Genomic DNA, 18760 nt, shown 5'->3' on the forward strand with positions numbered 1-18760 from the left:
TCTGATCAGGCTGAACCTTGCCCAATGCATGTGGATCCCCACATGATTCAATTTTACACTCTCAGAGCTAAATCAAAGAACTATCATGTCTGCTTTTCAATAAAACATGAAAATACATGTCAGCACACATGTTGTTAGTACGTATGTTGCACTATAGTCACACACTCGTCTTCATCACATCTCATGTGTCATACATTTGGGGTATTTTTTATCCAGCAAAGCATACAGTATACATGAGTCTGTCGATATTAACATAATGTAATTGAAAGGTTGAAAGGTGTTCCAAGAATGTATGGAATGGTTTGCTAGCTAGACCCACAGATGTGTTGTCAACACATCCTCTTTTTAAGAATGCTTTGATCCTGGATTAGAGGCGCTTTGCCAATATGAATCCAGGTGAGATATCTGGCACAACATTCATAAGTACATAAGTACATAGAGAGAGAGAGAGAGAGAGAGAGAGAGAGAGAGAGAGAGAGAGAGACGGGGCGAGAGAGACGGGGAGAGGGAGAGAGAGATGGAGAGAGAGAGCAGCTGGCAGAATGGAGGCATAAAGCGAGGGAAGGGCAGAGAGAAAATGTCAGTCTTGTGTGGGCAGAGAGGGAGGAAGAGTGTGTTCAGCCAGCGAGGAGAAGCTGGGGGCGTGGAGAACCCTCACTGAGGAAGAGCTTTCAGGATGGCGTTCACCTCCTCTGCCACAGCTGTCAGTGCAAACTCAAACTGCTCCTGAAGACCAGACCAGACCAGACAAGACGAGACGAGAGGTGGGGGCGGGGGGGGATAAAGAGGAAGGGGACGCAAGGGAATAAAGGTGAGAAAGTTTTAGCTGGCTTATATATAAAATACCTTTCCATGTGCGCCGCTGTGTGCGTGCGTGCGTGCACCCTCCCTCTACCTTCTTCATGACCCCTACCCACTACCCAGCATGCATTGCATTAGGCCACAGACAGAGATGTACGTAAGTATACGTGTCTCTTTTTAGCTCCAGATGATGTGTGCGCGATTAGTCGCCACCGCTATCGATCGAGACAGGTGTGGCTTAAAATGGAGCCTGGCGTGTGTGTGTGTGTGTGTGTGTGTGTGTGTGTGTGTACACCGCTTCACAGTGGTCACTGGGGAGCGCAACGGGGCGCTGATCGAAGACCTGGTGTTTTTATATTCGGCTCCTCCGCAAGTATCCACTCACAGCAGAGAGGTATGTGGGAGTTGGGATGGAACAATGTCTTTAGATGTGTCAACACACACAGATGGTTTGGCCCGAGGACAACCGAAATCAATAATGTGTCTATTGGTGGCCATGTCTTTATAGCTTTCACAGGAAGTTTTCTATTTTAGTGTGTCCTGTATAGTATAGATATAGCTATCGCTGACACTGATGTTGAGCAATATGTGTTGAAAACAAACCCTGGAGTTTTTAAACTTAACTTCAACGTAACCCTTTTAGCCCACTTAGATAGAGGCGGTGTAACATATGCTGCACACATCTACATATCTGCACACCACTAGGGGGAGATCACTCTCTGTTGCACAAGAAGGAGCAAGAGCTAGAGCTGTTTTGTATGTAAAGGATCAAAAATGGTCAGACAACATCATGCAGCCCAATTACCACTACCACGTTGTTTAGAGCAGTGCTTCCCATACGTTTTCATTCCAAGGACCCCCAAAATAACATTAATTAGCCCGCGGACCCCGCTTTGAAGAGATATGCCAGATATGCCCCCATAAGAGAAGATTTTTATGGCTCAAGCAGTGACTATCAAACATATTTAATTTCAAGGACCCCTCCAGTTTGACATGCATGAGTCTACTACTAATAATATTGTAAATTCAATGTTAATTTAACTCTGAGAGTGTACAAATGGAACGAAATGGAATGGAATTTTGTACACTATCAGAGTTACAGACCCATTTGGTTCCAAACTATCATTTAGCTGGACCCCACTTTGGGAACCACTGGTTTAGAGGGGAAAACCTTAAGTGTCAACAATATGAGTTCTCGTTTGGTGGGACAAAACCAAATGCATGGGTTTATGCGATCCTCAAAACCTCTCTACATTTTACAGCTCATTACAATACAGTCGGTGCACGCAGCAGCAGTGGAATCAACAATATAACCCAACATCAGTTCCATTTAGCCTCGTCAGACGGAGACGCCCACCTGTGTTGATTTTGACAGCCAATTTCGATGTAGTCTTTTGAATAAAAATTTATTTTAGTTTTAGTCATATTTTAGTCACCTGATATGTTTTAGCATTAGCCTATAGCTTTCTTCGACAAAGTATCATAAGATTTTAGTCGACACACATGTATTTTGGCGGGCCTTGATGCTGTCGTAGATGCTATCGTAAATGCCTTCTTTTACACATGGTTGCATGCTGAAAACAGCCGCTTGTAGATCTGCTATTTTGCAACATCTGAGCGCAACCAAGCATACAATGTCATGTATTTTAGGTCTACTGGATCTCTTCTCACTAGTCAACATTTTTCCATCATAGTATGTCGACGAAATCAACCCTGTCATCACCTCATTCTCAGTCTGTGCACGCAACAGCAAAATTGCATCAAACCCCACATAATTTCCAGTTAGCCTCGTCAGACAGAGAGACAGACAGTCTTCCGCCCACTGCTCGTCTAGGCTGAGCAGAATGAGGCAGTAAAACCACAACATTAATGAACCATCGAAGAATGCTGGAGTCTGTTAACAAGATGACCAGCCCTGCATGCACATGGCTGTGTTGTTGTCACCAGTATTATTAGCATTATTCATATTTTTTGAATATTGTAAAGACACAAAAGATACTTTCCTAGACTAAGACTAAAGATGAGAGAAAAGAAAAAAAACACACGCTGTTACAATTTGCCTTAATTGTTAGGTACTTGTATAATACATGAAAGATTACTAGCAATATCAGGATGATATTGCTAGTAATGACCAAAGTGAGACCAAAACTTGTAGCATAAATTAAAGCCTACTCAATGGATTGCACAAACTTGAGTGAAAACACATTTTAATAATACGGCACCTTTGATTAGCTCGCTGTGTGAAACAATCACAGTGCCCATTTCCCTCCTATTTAACGGGCACTTTTATGAATTGTGCAAATTACACAAGATTTCCTGAACAATTTCTGTTTAGGGTCATTACAGTAATGGTTTTACATTGAACCGAGGTGTCTGAGTGAAAATTAGGAACTATTGTCTGTATTAGTGTAGTTCCAAAATGAAACATGTTAAACCATTTAATGAAATGAGAAGCTGGGGAGTCTCTGATGGTCTTGTCTTTATTTTCAGATGAAAATAAAGCTAAAGCAATAGATAGATAAAAAAAAGACATGATGTTTCTTTTTATACATGATAACCACTTCAATAGTGAAAATAGCTGATCTACAGACTCATAAAGCAACACATTGATTCAAATTATTAATATTTATAAAAAGGGTTGCAGACTTCCAACCCATTGTTTGGGTCTATATTGCCACTACCATCATGTCACTAGATAAGCTTCACTATGGCTTGATGTAGACACACACCTGTGTCTTTGAATGACTTGGAAGTCAAGCCCCACTCTATTTCTAGCTCAGATCCAGGGAGGGACCTTACCTTTGTCTGGACCATGCCGGCCCTCTGGTCTCTCAAGTGCTCCAGGGTAGCGGCAATATCAATCTCTTTAGCACCTGCAACAAGACGGCAAATTGGACTGAGTTCAAAGCCAGTAATCCAGCTCACATCTGTCAATCTCCCTTTATGCTGCGCTCCCATTGGAACGGTGGAGCGATTGAAAATTATTACATTCATCCCTCGAAAGACTTGGACACACGCCACGGAAGTGTGTTTCTCCATGAAATATGCAGTGGGATATTTTTGGGGTCTGGGAAATGTGAAATAATGTATTCAGAAAATGTGAAGTGCTGTTTTATTCGACAAGAGGCTTTTTTCCCCGTTTCTTTACAAAAACTGGCTACAGGTTTTGACTTAATATTTATGTAGATTTGCGTGTGTCCGCGTGCATGTGTGTGCAGTGCACATGCAAATGAGTGGGTGGGTGGCGGGGGGGGGTGTACTGTAATTTCCTTGATTTTGAGTTATTTATTTATAACTAAACAATATCCAGATGCTGATTGCAACAGTTGGTTGTCTTCAAGTATATGTAGTTATATAGCCAGCGGTGTAGTGTCACTATAGTGTGCAGTGTTGTAATGCAAATCTACAAGCTATGTTTTCTCTCTCTCTCTCTCTCTCTCTCTCTCTCTCTCTCTCTCTCTCTCTCTAAGACTTTAAGACTATTGTTAGCTTCTTTTTGTCGGTTAAAGCAGGATTTGTTGAAGTTGTTGCCAGGGTTCATTTGAGTTTTCCTTCCCCAAAGGAAAGAAAAAGAGAATCATCAGAGAGAAAGTGTGAGTGTGGGAGAGTAGTAGAGGTAGCCCCTAAGCTCTCAAGATGTTTTCTGAAAGCCAAGGAGAGGATGAGAGAGAGGGAGGGAGGGAGGGAGGGAGTGGAGGGAGGGTTTGTGTGTGGGGCGGGGGGGCTAATTCAGCTGAACTCGCTATACTCAAAGTGCTTCAGAACTCCAGCAACACATTCATGCTTCAGAGGGAGAGGGGGTTGGATTCCCAAGTTAATCTGAGGAGACGCTACATACTACACTGATGTGAGGAGAGAGAGAGAGAGAGAGAGAGACAGAAAAGGAGACAGATAGAAAAAGAGAGCCAGAGAGAGAGACATAGACAGAGAGAGAGAGAGAGAGAGAGAGAGAGAGAGAGATCATGCAAGAGATCTGCAAGAGAGGTCATGCAGATGACCTAGTCATACTGTCCCCAACTAGAGAAGGTGGGACCCAAATAGAATGGACAAATACCTATACATACCTAGGTACTTCCACTGGGAATTTCTGTTCAGCTGTTTATGCCATCAAGCGTTCAATTCAAATCCAAATTCCAATTAGGACATGGCTCAAAATATTTAAATCAGTTATAGAATCAATTGCATTGTATGGCAGTGAGGTATGGGGTCCCTTATTACAAAGTGATTGGGCAAAATGGGACAAAACTCCAGTTGAGATCCTGCATGCAGAGTTCTGCAAAACTATTATCAGGGTACAAAGAAAATGCCCAAACTCTGCATGCAGGGCTGAATTAGGCCAATATCCTTTACTTCTAAATATACAGAAAAGATCTATTAAATTCTGGAGCCATATTAAAAAGAGTGACCCTGCCTGTTACCATTATAAAGCCCTTGCCTGCCAAGAGTTGAACATCCAAAGGAGCCCCCTCAGTCAACTGGTTCTGAAACTAGCTGACCTCTCACCTTCTGACATCACAAACCCCAGACAGCCTCAGTGCAGCTACACTATCACTCAGAAGATTAGACCTAACCAAATTATAACTAAAGAAAAAGATAAATACATCACATATTGGAACGAACTCACACAATCACAACACAAACTAGAAACATATTTGGCTCTAAACAGACAGTATACTGTGGCAGACTACCTAACCACAGTAACTGATTAAAACCTGAGAAAGACTTTGACAATGTACAGACTGAGTGATCATAGTCTGGCAATAGAGAAGGGCAGACACAGACAGACCTGGCTGCCCAGAGAGGAGAGGCTGTGCTGTCACTGTGATGACGGAGCTATAGAGACAGAGTTACACTTTTTAACACAATGTAAAAACTACACAAATATTAGAGAGGAGTTCTTCCCAAAATTTGAAACAAATTTCCCAGAATTCCGAAGTATGACAGAAAGGGAAAGATTACCAGTCCTTCTGGGGGAACAGAAATAATTTTTATTTTGGCTGCAAAATATGTCAATTCCTGTCACAAGAAAAGGGACAACCAGTAGGACACACATACAGTATGCCATGTTTTATTTTCTGCACCACCTGCTTTATTTTATATTATTTTTATTAATTTTTTCATGTCATTGATTTTACCGGTATGTTGTTATGTTGTTGTTTGTCATATCTGTGATTGTGCTTTGGCAACACTTGTAAAACGTCATGCCAATAAAGCCTGTTGAATTGAATTGAATTTAATTGAGAGAGAGAGAGAGAGAGAGAGAGAGAGAGAGAGAGAGAGAGAGAGAGAGAGAGAGAGAGAGAGAGAGAGAGAGAGAGACAGACAGACAGACAGACAGACAGACAGACAGACAGACAGACAGACAGACAGACAGACAGACAGACAGACAGACAGACAGACAGACAGACAGACAGACAGAAACAGAGAGAGAAAGAGACAGACAGAAAAAGACAGACGGAGAGAGAGAGACAGACAGACAGACAGACATAATATTTGAGCATGGTGACTGATAACAAAGTCAGAAAAAACGTAACAATGTACAGACTCAGCGAGCATAGCCTGGCCATCGAGAAAGGCCGATATAGACAAACCTGGCTGCCCAGAGAGGACAGGGCTGTGTTCTCACTGTACTCAAGGAGTGGTGGAGACAGAGCTCCACTTCTTGACTGCATGTGACAAATATGAACACATTAGAGAAGAATACTACCCTCAATTCACAGAAATAACATGGATAGTTTGACTCTATCCAGGCAATTTCCTATATGTATTAGGTGAAAAAGCTGAATGTTCCAGGTTGGCAGCAAATTATGTACTGTATCAGCCTGCCACAAAATCAGGGACAGTGGGTGAACACTACTACTACAATGAATAGATCAATGTCATCTTGCTTATGTTTTTCCTTGTCTTGTTTATATTCTTTTTTCTGATTCTGAATATGTAATGCTTTGGCAATATAAGAATGCTTGTCATGCCAATAAAAGTAAATTTGAATTGAATTAAGAAGAGCTTTGGCTGGTAGTGAGGCTGCGTTCTGAACTCTGTGTCTGTAAGAGGGTTTGTGGTGCAGTGACTATATAGCACATATATCACAGTTGATATAACCACTTCACTGAACTACACCACCACTTTAACACAGTATTATAGACACAGACTAGACTGAACTACACCACCACTTTAACACTGTATTATAGACACAGACTAGACTGAACTACACCACCACTTTAACACGGTATTATAGACACAGACTAGACTGAACTACACCACCACTTTAACACGGTATTATAGACACAGACTAGACTGAACTACACCACCACTTTAACACAGTATTATAGACACAGACTAGACTGAACTACACCACCACTTTAACACGGTATTATAGACACAGACTAGACTGAACTACACCACCACTTTAACACGGTATTATAGACACAGACTAGACTGAACTACACCACCACTTTAACACGGTATTATAGACACAGACTAGACTGAACTACACCACCACTTTAACACGGTATTATAGACACAGACTAGACTCAGGGCCAGCTGTCCTATACGATACGGGCCCAGCTAGCAGCCTGCAGGGTGGGGCGGTGGGCGGGTGGCAGAGAGCATGCAGGGGGTCTGCGGGGTCAGGGGTCGGAGGTCACAGATCAGAGGGCAGCCTATACGCTATTGTGTTCTCTGCTGGTGTTTCTGGCACCGTCAAATCCCAAAGACCCCCTGCCCCCCTTCCCAACACAAGCAGGCGAGCACACACACACACACACACACACACACACACACACACACACACACACACACACGAGCGCACGCACTCGCACGCACACAGGAACTGAAAGTCGAAATGCACCAGTAAGAGGCCCTGAGGATGAGAAACCGTTCACGTGGACACATCCACCTGTGTGACGGCAAACTGCTGGGCAAGCACTGGCGCTTTGGCAATTTCAGAGTCACTAATGTTGCTCTGGAGAGGGAAGTCTGGACCCGACTACGGATAAGCGGTTGAAGATGGATGGATGGATGGATTTTCCTTTCAAACATTCCATCTCCACGTGAATGTTGCCATTGCAATGCCAAGTCAATATGGCTTGGCATTAGGTAATTACTAATGTGAGTAATGGATTCTCCTCTGCTCTTGTCTCCTGTTTCATTCGCCTCTCTTCTTTTCCCTGCTGGTCTTTGACTTCTCTTTCTATTAGTGGCGGTGGGCTTTCTGTTTCCATCTTTCACCCTGGCTTCTGCCGGCCTCAGAAAGTCACCCTCTAGTGCGTCCCCACCAAGGCCTTCTCCTGAAAGAAACTAGAGGCTTTGGCGTTGCCAGGGAGACACCTCAACCCAAGCGGAGAGAGTGAAAGGGAAACCATTGACTCTTACCTTTAGCCATCCTATTGAGCACCATGTCAATCAGAATGTATGAGCCGCTCCTGCCAGCTCCATCACTGCAGAGAGAGAGGGGGGAGGAGGGGGGGGGGGGGGGGGGGGGAGAAGGAGCGATAGAGATCATTAACTTATTAAGACCTCAGGCCGATTCTACAAATGTCTTCTAAATTACCTTTCTGAAAAACGTATGTTGCTATATCAGTGGTGCTCATACTTTTTCCACCCCAAATGATATGTATTTGGCCGCAGACCCCCATCTGAAAATGTTTTCTTCCAGGGACCTCATTAGAAATACATATATTCAAAGATCTGCGCACATTTTCACGATTATTTTCGAAAATAATAGATCTACAATGACGAAGTGATACGCTATGACAGGGATATTCAATTGGCGGCCCGCGGGCCACATGTGGCCCGCGGAGCGCCTCCTTGTGGCCCCTGGAAGAATTAAAAAAAAAAAAAAAAAAAAAAAAAAAAAAAAAACTTTTTTTTCCTTTTTTTTGTGAGAATAATAATAGGGCTAATAAAAGTTACAGGTATGGTTTGTGTCCATTTGGTTCCATTTGTACACTCTCAGAGTTACAGACCCATAAGGGTCCATTTGATTCCAAACCATTTCCCTGGGGACCCCCTGGAACTGCCTCAAGGACCCTGGGGGTCCCCGAACCCCACTTTGGAATCACTGCTCTATGTAATGTTTGTGTGTGTGTGTGTCCGTCCAGCTGATGGTCGTTAATGTCAAAGCAATGCTGTTTATGCACTGTCAAATAGGTCTAGGCCTACATCTATTCTAAGGTGGCATATACCTGTATAGACATATTACCCTGCTCATTACTGTGCGGAAATATACATAAATCTTCGTGTTTGAGCACAAAAAGCATTTTGAGAACCCACAAATTTCCGCGCTTCGCGCGCACACTGTGCGGCCCCCCACACACAATCATTCTACAGTTGTGGCCCCCGGCCTAATCTAATTGAATACCCCTGCGCTATGAGCTTGTATACTGTATCTGCTATTTTTGAATAGCAAACCAATGTGATAAGCTAAAATCTAAAAAGATACAGATACTTTCCTCGTCTTACTGGGTTACGGTGGTTGAGTAAACCCTTTGCAGGCATTCAGTCCGAGGAAGCAACAGAAATAAATGACTAATTTACATCGTGTGAAGAGACTTTACAGAAAGGAATGGAGCTGAGATAGACCAGGCATTGACCGTTGATTAGGAGTTAGCCTGTTCGGTGTGCTTATAGGGCTTAAGGGTTTAGCTTAAAACCTGATGCAACATATCAGATGCTGAAGAACACTGGAGTGTTAAAGCCTAGGCTATATTTTACATAATACACTATGAAATACCAATAGTTAGAAAGATACGGAAACACCTATACAAATTGTGAACGGTTTGTTTTCCAGCAAATGTGATTACGTGCGAAGAAGTGCATGTGTGGTCTCGAGGCCCTGCTATTGGTCAGAATGTGTGTCTATGTGTGTGTGTGTGTGTGTGTGTGTGTGTGTGTGTGTGTGTGTGTGTGTGTGTGTGTGTGTGTGTGTGTGTGTGTGTGTGTGTGTGTGTGTGTGTGGGAGGGGGGGGGGGGGGGGGTCAGAGGCGCACATGGTTGCCGGGACAAAGGGTTTTAAATGCATGCACCTCAGGAGCAGAGGGGAGGTTGAGAGGCCGGGGGTGTTTGTGAAAATGGCTTTTGGAGAGCCTTGCTTTTCCATTATTCCAGAGATAGTCTTATGAAAAGCCCCGTCTTTGTGCCCGCCGGCCATTCAGCGCCTCCGCATGTTAATTGCAAACAAGGCGTGCGCGTCGGTCGCTCGCCTAATAAAGGCGAGGCCAATAAACCAGCAGCAGAGCAGGCGCTTCGTTAATCCACTGCTAGACAGACACTCTGCATCCTGCATCCCCCTCATGGGGAGAGCAAGACTTCCCCCCCATCCCACATACACACACATGACTTAACAGGATATGGTTGGTAAAAGTGGTTAGTGGTCAGTGGTTAATCAAGTCTAGTTAACTAACTCGTCATGGCAAAATAGGAAATGGAGGTGTCCGTGGTTAAGTTAAATGTGTCAGACTCGCTCCATTTCCATAAGGTTGCAGTGCACAGGAATAAACATTATGTCTACTGGACCCTGAGGGGGGATGTACATAGTGGGTTTGAATAAACAGGCTCTCAACATTCCAAGGACACGACAAACACCCCCGACAACTCAGCATTTCAGATGGGTGCAATAGTTATACTTGCCTGCAGTGAACGATAATTGGACAAGATCGACCCCGGTAGCACTTGTTAACCTTTCTGAAAATGAAACAGAGAGGGTGCATGGAATTATTGTTCACTTGGCAAACAATACATAAATAAATAAAGTTAGAAATGCAAAGGTCGTCAAGTATTTGGGAAACAAGGATATCATGGTCATTCATTGTACAAAATGTTATACAGTAAACTGGGGTAACCACAAGCATTTCAAATCAACAAGATATATAGCTTAACCCTGCAAGACCTACAGTTGTATATATTATATTTTCCTCTCCAAAATACTCCTACAACACCATCTGAAAGGTTGAAATCTCTTTTTTGCAAGTAGAAATATATCCGGGTCTTGCAGGGTTAAACTTCACAAAATGTATACTGTAGTTTGGTTGTCATGAAAGAAAACAGTAGGTAAAACGTGTGATTTGCGTTTAATTTTGTAACGAAAGCCGTGGAGCGATCTCTGTCACGCGCGCTCGGCAACGTGACTGAAAGGAGTGGCGACGAACAACAAAACCAAATGAACAAAACAAATCATGAGCAATCTAATCTACTCCCCTGCCATGCTCGCTCCATCAGCCTCCGTGTACATAATGTGAAGTGCGTACTGCGTACACAGAGAAAAGTGCGTGTCAGACAGCGCAAACATTTCGGAGGATCACTTATAACAGTGTTTATTGTGACATGTGGAGGATGGAGGTTGGCGGTGTGACGCCATCAACACATTAACCCCGGCCAATTATGAATGCTACACCCCACAGGCACACCACGAGGACCGTCAAGCCTTTCACACCCTGCCCGTTACCATGGAAACTGACTAGCGTATACTAGGCCTCGGCATCCATCCATCCATCCATCCATCCGTCCATCCATCCGCGTGGTTCCATTTTCTCTCTTTTATTTCTTTTCACACACCTTTTCAATGAAGAAAATAATTAATAAATGAATAGCTTTTATTATTCCCTACAATTTTTCACGGGGATGAAAACAAACAGACACGGAAATCAAAGCGTGCATTGATTGCGTAGACATGGCATGATGGTAACAATATTAACAACATGCATTTTCTGTCCCCATTCATTGATCCATGGATGAATACAGTACTATCTACAGTATCCTTTGTATACAATCAATTAAATATTTCTCAGAGGTCACAGGCAGAACGTTTCTGAGAGAGAGAGAGAGAGAGAGAGAGAGAGAGAGAGAGAGAATGGACTCAGGGTCATGCTGGCCATGCTGGCTTGTGGTGGACAAAATATTTTTTCTGCCATGGACATGCAAATGAGCGTACAATAATATTAATATTTCAATAGCAAGTCTTTTTGAGGGGCCCTACCCCCTCCTATGCCCAGATTTGTGTGTTTGTACCGCGGAAATGATTTGATTGGCTGAGCACAGAATGTGATGTATGATGATGTATGATGATAAGAGCAAGAGTGATTTTTCTTTTTTTAATAGACATGATTTGTGTTTAGTAAATTGTGGTACCATTCATTTTCAAATTAATGATAAAGTAGAGTATGTTTCTAGGGTTTCTAAATTGGCTGCGGACGGTTGCAGCCAATAACAGTCGTTTCGGGTAGCATTTCGGGACCGGAAGTTCAAAGATGGCGGATTTCAATTCGCCAAAAAAAGTGGCTTCAAAACAGTCCATAGAAACCAATGGGGCTCGCTGTGTACATTTTTTTGCACAGTCTATGGTGTGTACAGGACAAATTGATGCCCCCTGCTGGAGAATGTGTGTACAGGCCTGGCTGAGGAGACACAGTTTCCAATGATCACTTTTGTGACTATGCAACTGGGCTCATATTACTAGCTGCAACATCACAAAAATGACACTGGCAACCGCTTTAAATACAAGTTGGCCCAAACCACGGCATGAGAGCACACATCGTTATTCGTTATGGACACACTGCGTCAGGTACCCGGAACTAGTGGCAAGAAAACGGACACTATGGGAGCCAACCAAGGGCAAAGGCAGGAAAGGCTTAGAAGGGCACCATCTATGTAGATGCGCTAGCTGCGGCGCGACAGCTCAGCTAACAACACCGCAGAGCTCAGGACCCTGATGTTAGATAGGAGAGTGTGGAGGGCAGCGATCCAGGAGTCCCCAGTTGGTGTTGGCTAAACCGACCGCACTCTCGCATCGCATTGTTACGGATCTGAAACCATTGAATCATGTCAACGAACGTTGGTCAGAGGTTACCCAGATGACCAGGGGTTTCCACCACAGCACTGCAGTCATCGGGATAACACGTACATACAGTATAGACACGGATCTGGACATGTCACTAGTTTCTTTCAAAACTGGCCTGAAAACTCATCTATCAGCTGTTTCTCATTCACTGCTGCCGTTTTTTCCCTTTTCCCCCTTGTGCATAACAGAGCGTTTATTTGTTGATGTATTTTTGTGTGGCTTTTGTGCTAAGATTAATTGAATACACAGGACGACAATGTAAACAAGTCCCCAGGACTAAAAGTCTGACGCTGTTTATATTTATGGTCTCTAAAAACTATAATAACTTTTTGACTACTTTGTGAGTAGGCCTATCTGTATATATTTTTGTATATGTATCGCTTTCACTTTTAGTATAATTTCAAAGACAAATAAAAATACTTATATATATATCTCTGCTGTCAGGAAGAAACCAAAATGTTCATTTTTCAGGAAATGAAAAATACACATTTCTGTCAGGAAATTAAGAAAAACTTATATTTTGAAAACTTTTGATATTGCCATTGGTTCAATATTTACAACACACAGACGTAAAGGGTGTTCACTGTTCAAATAGCACTGATTTAAGCACAAAAAAAAAATCTAAAACCTAAAAAATGGAGTTAGGTGGTTTCCACCCGACAGCAACGAATATATACTTTTAACTCCACTACATTTCCAGGAAAGCAAAAGGTACATTATTAACCACCTCATTTCAAATACTGTGAAAATAGCAGATCTACAAGCTGTAGCCTATTATTGTGAGCTTGTAGAGCTGCTATGTTCACTATCATTGATATATTGTTTTAGAAGATTTCAGGAAAATCTACATATCAATACAGCAATGTAATTAGAAATACTCCTGCACCACGACTCAAGTACAAATATGACAGAGCAACTTCCAATTATTGTAGCTGAGTAATATTTGACGTATCTATACTTTGACTCAAGAACTGCGGTTGAGTACGTGTGTCCAGTGTCCACCACTGAACCACCAGTATAACCAGTTTACCAGCTAAAACCAGTTACAAAACAAGACACACAAGCGTGCAAATTGTGTGTGTGCGTGTGTGTGTGTGTGTGTGTGTGTGTGCGTGTGTGTGTGTGTGTGTGTGTGTGTGTGTGTGTGTGTGTGTGTGTGTGTGTGTGTGTGTGTGTGTGTGTGTGTGTGTGTGTGTGTGTGTGTGTGTGTGTGCGTGCGCGCGCCCTGCCCCCCAAAAAAGATGACAAAGCAAAGACTGCACTTCTTTCTTTTTGGATCACAAACCGAGGGGACAGACTTCCAGACAGACATCTGACGCATCTATTCTCATTTGGAGGGCTTTTCCTCCTCTCCCCATCTGGGTTCTCCCAGGGGGTCTCTAGCTGCTCCTCTGCCAGCACACATTTGATGAAGAACACAGTGTGGTTATTCAGTCACTGGCTCCCCCCCCCCCCTCTCTCCCAGGTCTTTAGCTTAGACAGGTCCCATTTAATTGGGTGTTTGAATTAGAGTTTTTTTCTTCTCCTAGCCAAACCATGCAATGCGGGGCTGCTAATTTGCTGCATCACATGAGCTGGAGGAGAGAGTTGATTGGAATATAAAGTCTAGGATCAAAGAAATGGAGCAGAAATGCAGACATAACCAGAACAACGATTATCCACCTTTCCTAAGATAGTATATAAAAAAAGAAAAGAAAAGGCAGAGAAGCTACAGTTAGAAAAGAACCAGAAATTGCACGGCCATATCTAGCTGGTCCATTGAGTTCCATTACCGGTGGACCCATATAGGCAATACATAGCATTTTCTGGTGAAAGGAAACATTATGTCAAAAGGGCATAAGATATACCAGTGTACCAATGGTGCTCTTGTAACTTCATTTTTTTCTACATAGAATTTTGTCTTTACCTGCGAAAGTCCAGCAGGGTTCTGGCTGAGTCGGGTATCCCGCGGTCCATCCAGGACAGGAAGTGGAACTGGGTGACGGTGCGCGTCTCGTTGGTCTGCAGGTTCTTCAGGTAGAAGCTTCGAACCAGGAAGTCTTCACACCAGATGTGTTCCGACACTAGGTTGACCTGCAGAGTTCCAAGGTGATGGTTCAGATTTAAATGTAGGCCTATATAAATGGAGGAGTTCACCCCAAAAAATGACTTATTTTCTATCAATTATACGCACCCCATGAAGCCTTGAATTCATGGGGTTTTTTTGTCGCATTCCTGAGCCAATAATCTTGTAACCGGGTCATCGGTCAATAGGAGACTCGATCGGCCGTGAGAGGCCGTGGTACATGGTGATTATATAACACAAAGCAGCGTGCCTAAATGCCCATAGCTGTGCTATAATACCATATATCACAGCCTTGAGTGCCAGTAATTAGCAACAAGATTCACCACCACACACTGTTAACAATTAACAAAACCCATATGTTGCTAACCACAGGCTAGCATAGCAGTGGGTTATCATGACTATACAACGGATACATTCAAAGTGTTTCAATGGTTTTTGCAACTATGCCTAAACCTAAATCTTCTTCAACAAAGATGGCGAAAGCAAACATTCTTTGTTCTGTACAATTGTACGGTACCAAACACTGAAATCCTTCAACCACAAACCTAAAACGAACTAAACCTAAACATAGCCCTAAGGCACGATTCATACTCCTATTTTAGAGCCGAATAAAAGTAGGTTCGGCTCTGTAGAGCCTACAATGTGACGTCATTTGAGGTTCCAATTCTAGGGTGAACATTCTAGGGTGAATATTCGGCAGAAATAGCTTGTTTATCTGCTATTCCTGGTGAAGCAATCAAAAAGAAGAAGAAGACATCTCTACAGTACCTCATAGATGTGGTAGACGTCAGATCCCTCATCTGGCCAGTAGTGATGGCACTGTTTGAGGCCATTCTCAGAGAGCGGCGTCAGCATCACGATGACAACGCAGCCGCTCTCCCACACCATCTGCACACAGGAAGATCATCCAGAGACGGTCCGTCAATCATATCATTATACCCAGAGACAGCAGGCCATTCCTATTCATTCACAGAATGCCACAGAGTCATTCTAAGGTCTGCCTGAACTCAGCCGAATGGGACACTGCACTGCACACATTAACATTATATTACCGCCACTTTGTCCAACGGTTGTGTGAATAAATGTCACATCCCCACCCGTGCCAGACAAACGGTGAGTGGGTTTACGTGGACCGGGGGTGGGGGCAGGGGTTCACGTGCCACATCGTCTATAAGCCAGATCCCCGGATCTACCGCCTTGCTCTTGTCTCATCTTATCACACAATCTGATACGTCCTTGGGAAAGATAAGGGGCCCATGGCAGCCATTAGGGAAATGAGGAAGAAAACAAGGCTTTTATGAGCGCTATGAAAACACAGCGGCTTTCACCTATAAAGTCATCGCAAGCTTCTGTGATCCGGCCCAGCGGACAACACGTTGCATGCCAACTCTGTCAACTGTGCCAGGCTTTGATTAGATTGATTGTCATGCCACCGAAATACGGCATTGAAGCAGTGGGTGGGGGTGGGTGGGGGGGGGGGGGGTGAGTTTCGTTCGGTGAAGCTAGAAAATAGTTTCATGTAGCGTAGATGTCAGAATGTCACAGTGAGTGACTTTTCAAAGTGAGATATATACAGTATATCCACCACTGAAATGCTGTACATCACTTTTTAAATAGGCCTATTGCTGTTGGGAGGAAACCACCTAACTCCATTACAAATCTTTTAATATAAATCAATGCTATTGAACACCTTTTACGTCTGTGTGTTGGTTAAAAAAAATATTTAGCCAATAAAAAGTATTACAAATTGCTTCGGACAAAACCCCTTAACTCCATTGGACCCACAAATTAGGTGGTTTCATGCACATACTGTATATTATGGTATGTTGCTTAAGTGCTTGGTTGACAACATATGTTTTTTATGGGCGACGATTACTATTTTATAGACACAAACTCCAGTAATTAAAGTATGAATAGGAGAAAGAGTCAAAAGACCTGAGTCATTGCTTGGGAGAGTCACACTGATTGGGTTTTTGCTTTGAAAGAACGAGAGAGAGAGAGAGAGGAGTGCAGCCTCAGAGGAGTTGAGCTAATAGCCAGGGACGGAGAGAGAGAGAGAGAGGTAGGGATGGATATGAAGAAGAGGAGTGAAGGCTGTAGTGTGCGTGCGTGCGTGCGTGCGTGCGTGCGTGCGTGCGTGCGTGCGTGCGTGCGTGCGTGCGGTGAATGAAGAGTGCAGGGTAAAGGCAGAGGATTAGACAGAGGCTGCGTTTCGGAGCTCTCGCTGTCGGAGACCAGTGGGGATTAGGTCGGCCAGAGCAGAAGATTTGCCTCCTGTAAGGTCATTTGCATGTGACTGCCAGAGTTTCCCCTGTTTGTTTACTTTTAATGGGGGAAGGAAAGTGAGTTTCTTTCTTTCCTTTTTTTCCCCAGGATAATGAAAGACCACAATTTATTCCACAACCCAAATGTGTTAACTGTGGCAGACATTTGTCAATTAAATCTCATTTTAATGCCCTAGTATTTGGTTTTCTGTTTAATTGAAAGAGATTCTGCTTTTTCTTTATGAACCGAATGACTCTTTTCATCAGATAATGGCTCTGCATGTTTCACCTCCCTAGGACAAAAACTGGCAGGCAGACAAACAACCAAATAAAAACGCTAGCAGACAATTATCAACCGTTTCGTGTGAGGAGTGAGGCTCTTTTAAATTCACAAATTAAAGGTATTGAGCGAGCAGTGCTGGCTTCATTCCGATATCAATTAATCCACTTAATCAAGGTGCATTTTTGGAACAATAATGTTTGGCATAATGGCATAGTAAAAACATAATTTCGGTGTCATCAACAAGCACACTACTATGATGCCACAATAGAATAATTGTTTCTTTGCTGCGATTTTTCAATCCACCATGTGACCAAGTGATTAACCCTTTGCAAGTGTTTTCTCTAACAGAGCCCAGAAAATTACCGTATTTATAATTGGAACAGTGCATGAGCAGGGATCATTTCTGCGTAAAATCCAAACAGACTTTGTCATACACTGCAACAGGTCCTTTTTACACGCCAGGAGTTTTCAAAATGAGGTTGCGTATCAACCAACCCGTATGAGTGAAGCATCATCAAATTAAAAGTGTGATGTGAAATAGTAATAAATTGACCTAACCGGTCAATTTGCATATACTCTTCAAAGCTGAATAACATTCAGGATTTTGCAGTGCGGTCTGGTCACCACATTGGTTTGAAGTGCAGCAATAACGTTTGCTACTCTTGTACAGTATGAGAACTAACATTATGGATTCAACCCCAGACGAGGAGAGCAGGGCCAGCTGGCGACACAGTATTTACACCTCCTGGTCACGGCTACTAGAGTTACTCCACCATATGGAGGCGATGGGCCTGCTAATTACTGCAGTACTATCCTGTTAATGCATAAGAGCACCATTTGGCAAACCACGCGTAATTGGAGGCGAGCATCCACACCAGGCAGTATGGCTCATAATGTCTCCCGTGACATTTACGCACATGGACATGGCTGCAAATAGCATACAGGTATGACATAAGGCATGATATTTGTGCCAACAAAGGTCCAAATATGAGCACTTGTATATATGTTGTTGCTGTCGGGCAAATTACATATAGCCTACTTTGCTGTAATGCAGATCATACTACTACAGTGTCAAAAGTAGCGGATCTACCAGCTCGAAAAGCGGTGCAAAGCGAGGTGCTTTGAGCTTGTTGTAACAGTTACAGATTTGGACATACCGGTAATAGTTTTCACCTAACAGAGAGATGATATATAAATATTACAGTTGAATATGACCAGTTTTATAATACACACATTAAATTACCTACAATAACACAGAGCAGAATTCATCTGAATTATCCGGCATGCACAATGGAAAGGGTGAGGTTAGACACAACTTTATTGGCATGACGAAACATACGTTTACAATGCCAAAGCAAAAAAGTGGAACAATACAATCAAAACAAAATGTATGTACACTTCAAAGTCAGAATCTCCAATAAAGTAATTTCTATGTACTGAGATCACTCGATGCAGCTAGTGCGGGAATACACACAATGATTAGTCTTTAGGGTGGTTGTGTCACATTTGAT

The 18760-nt window shown here is 43.1% G+C and overlaps 1 protein-coding gene across 1 annotated transcript in view; it reads right to left on the reverse strand.

Annotated features, from left to right (window-relative positions):
- Nucleotides 1–639: 639 nt before the first annotated feature.
- Nucleotides 640–18760, reverse strand: part of ptprn2 (protein tyrosine phosphatase receptor type N2) — a gene marked incomplete at its 5' end in the record, with an annotated part of 180087 nt that continues 161966 nt past the window's right edge. Inside the window, 6 exons of the mRNA XM_080793327.1 lie at nt 640–726; nt 3601–3674; nt 8176–8240; nt 10432–10485; nt 14544–14710; nt 15471–15590. Of these exons, the coding sequence (XP_080649453.1) occupies nt 655–726; nt 3601–3674; nt 8176–8240; nt 10432–10485; nt 14544–14710; nt 15471–15590 (552 nt within the window). The 3' untranslated portion in view covers nt 640–654. The remainder of the gene's footprint in view (nt 727–3600; nt 3675–8175; nt 8241–10431; nt 10486–14543; nt 14711–15470; nt 15591–18760) is intronic.

The sequence above is a fragment of the Protomyctophum bolini genome (assembly GCF_963924005.1).
Source record: "Protomyctophum bolini genome assembly, chromosome: 21".
Classification (NCBI taxonomy): domain Eukaryota; kingdom Metazoa; phylum Chordata; class Actinopteri; order Myctophiformes; family Myctophidae; genus Protomyctophum; species Protomyctophum bolini.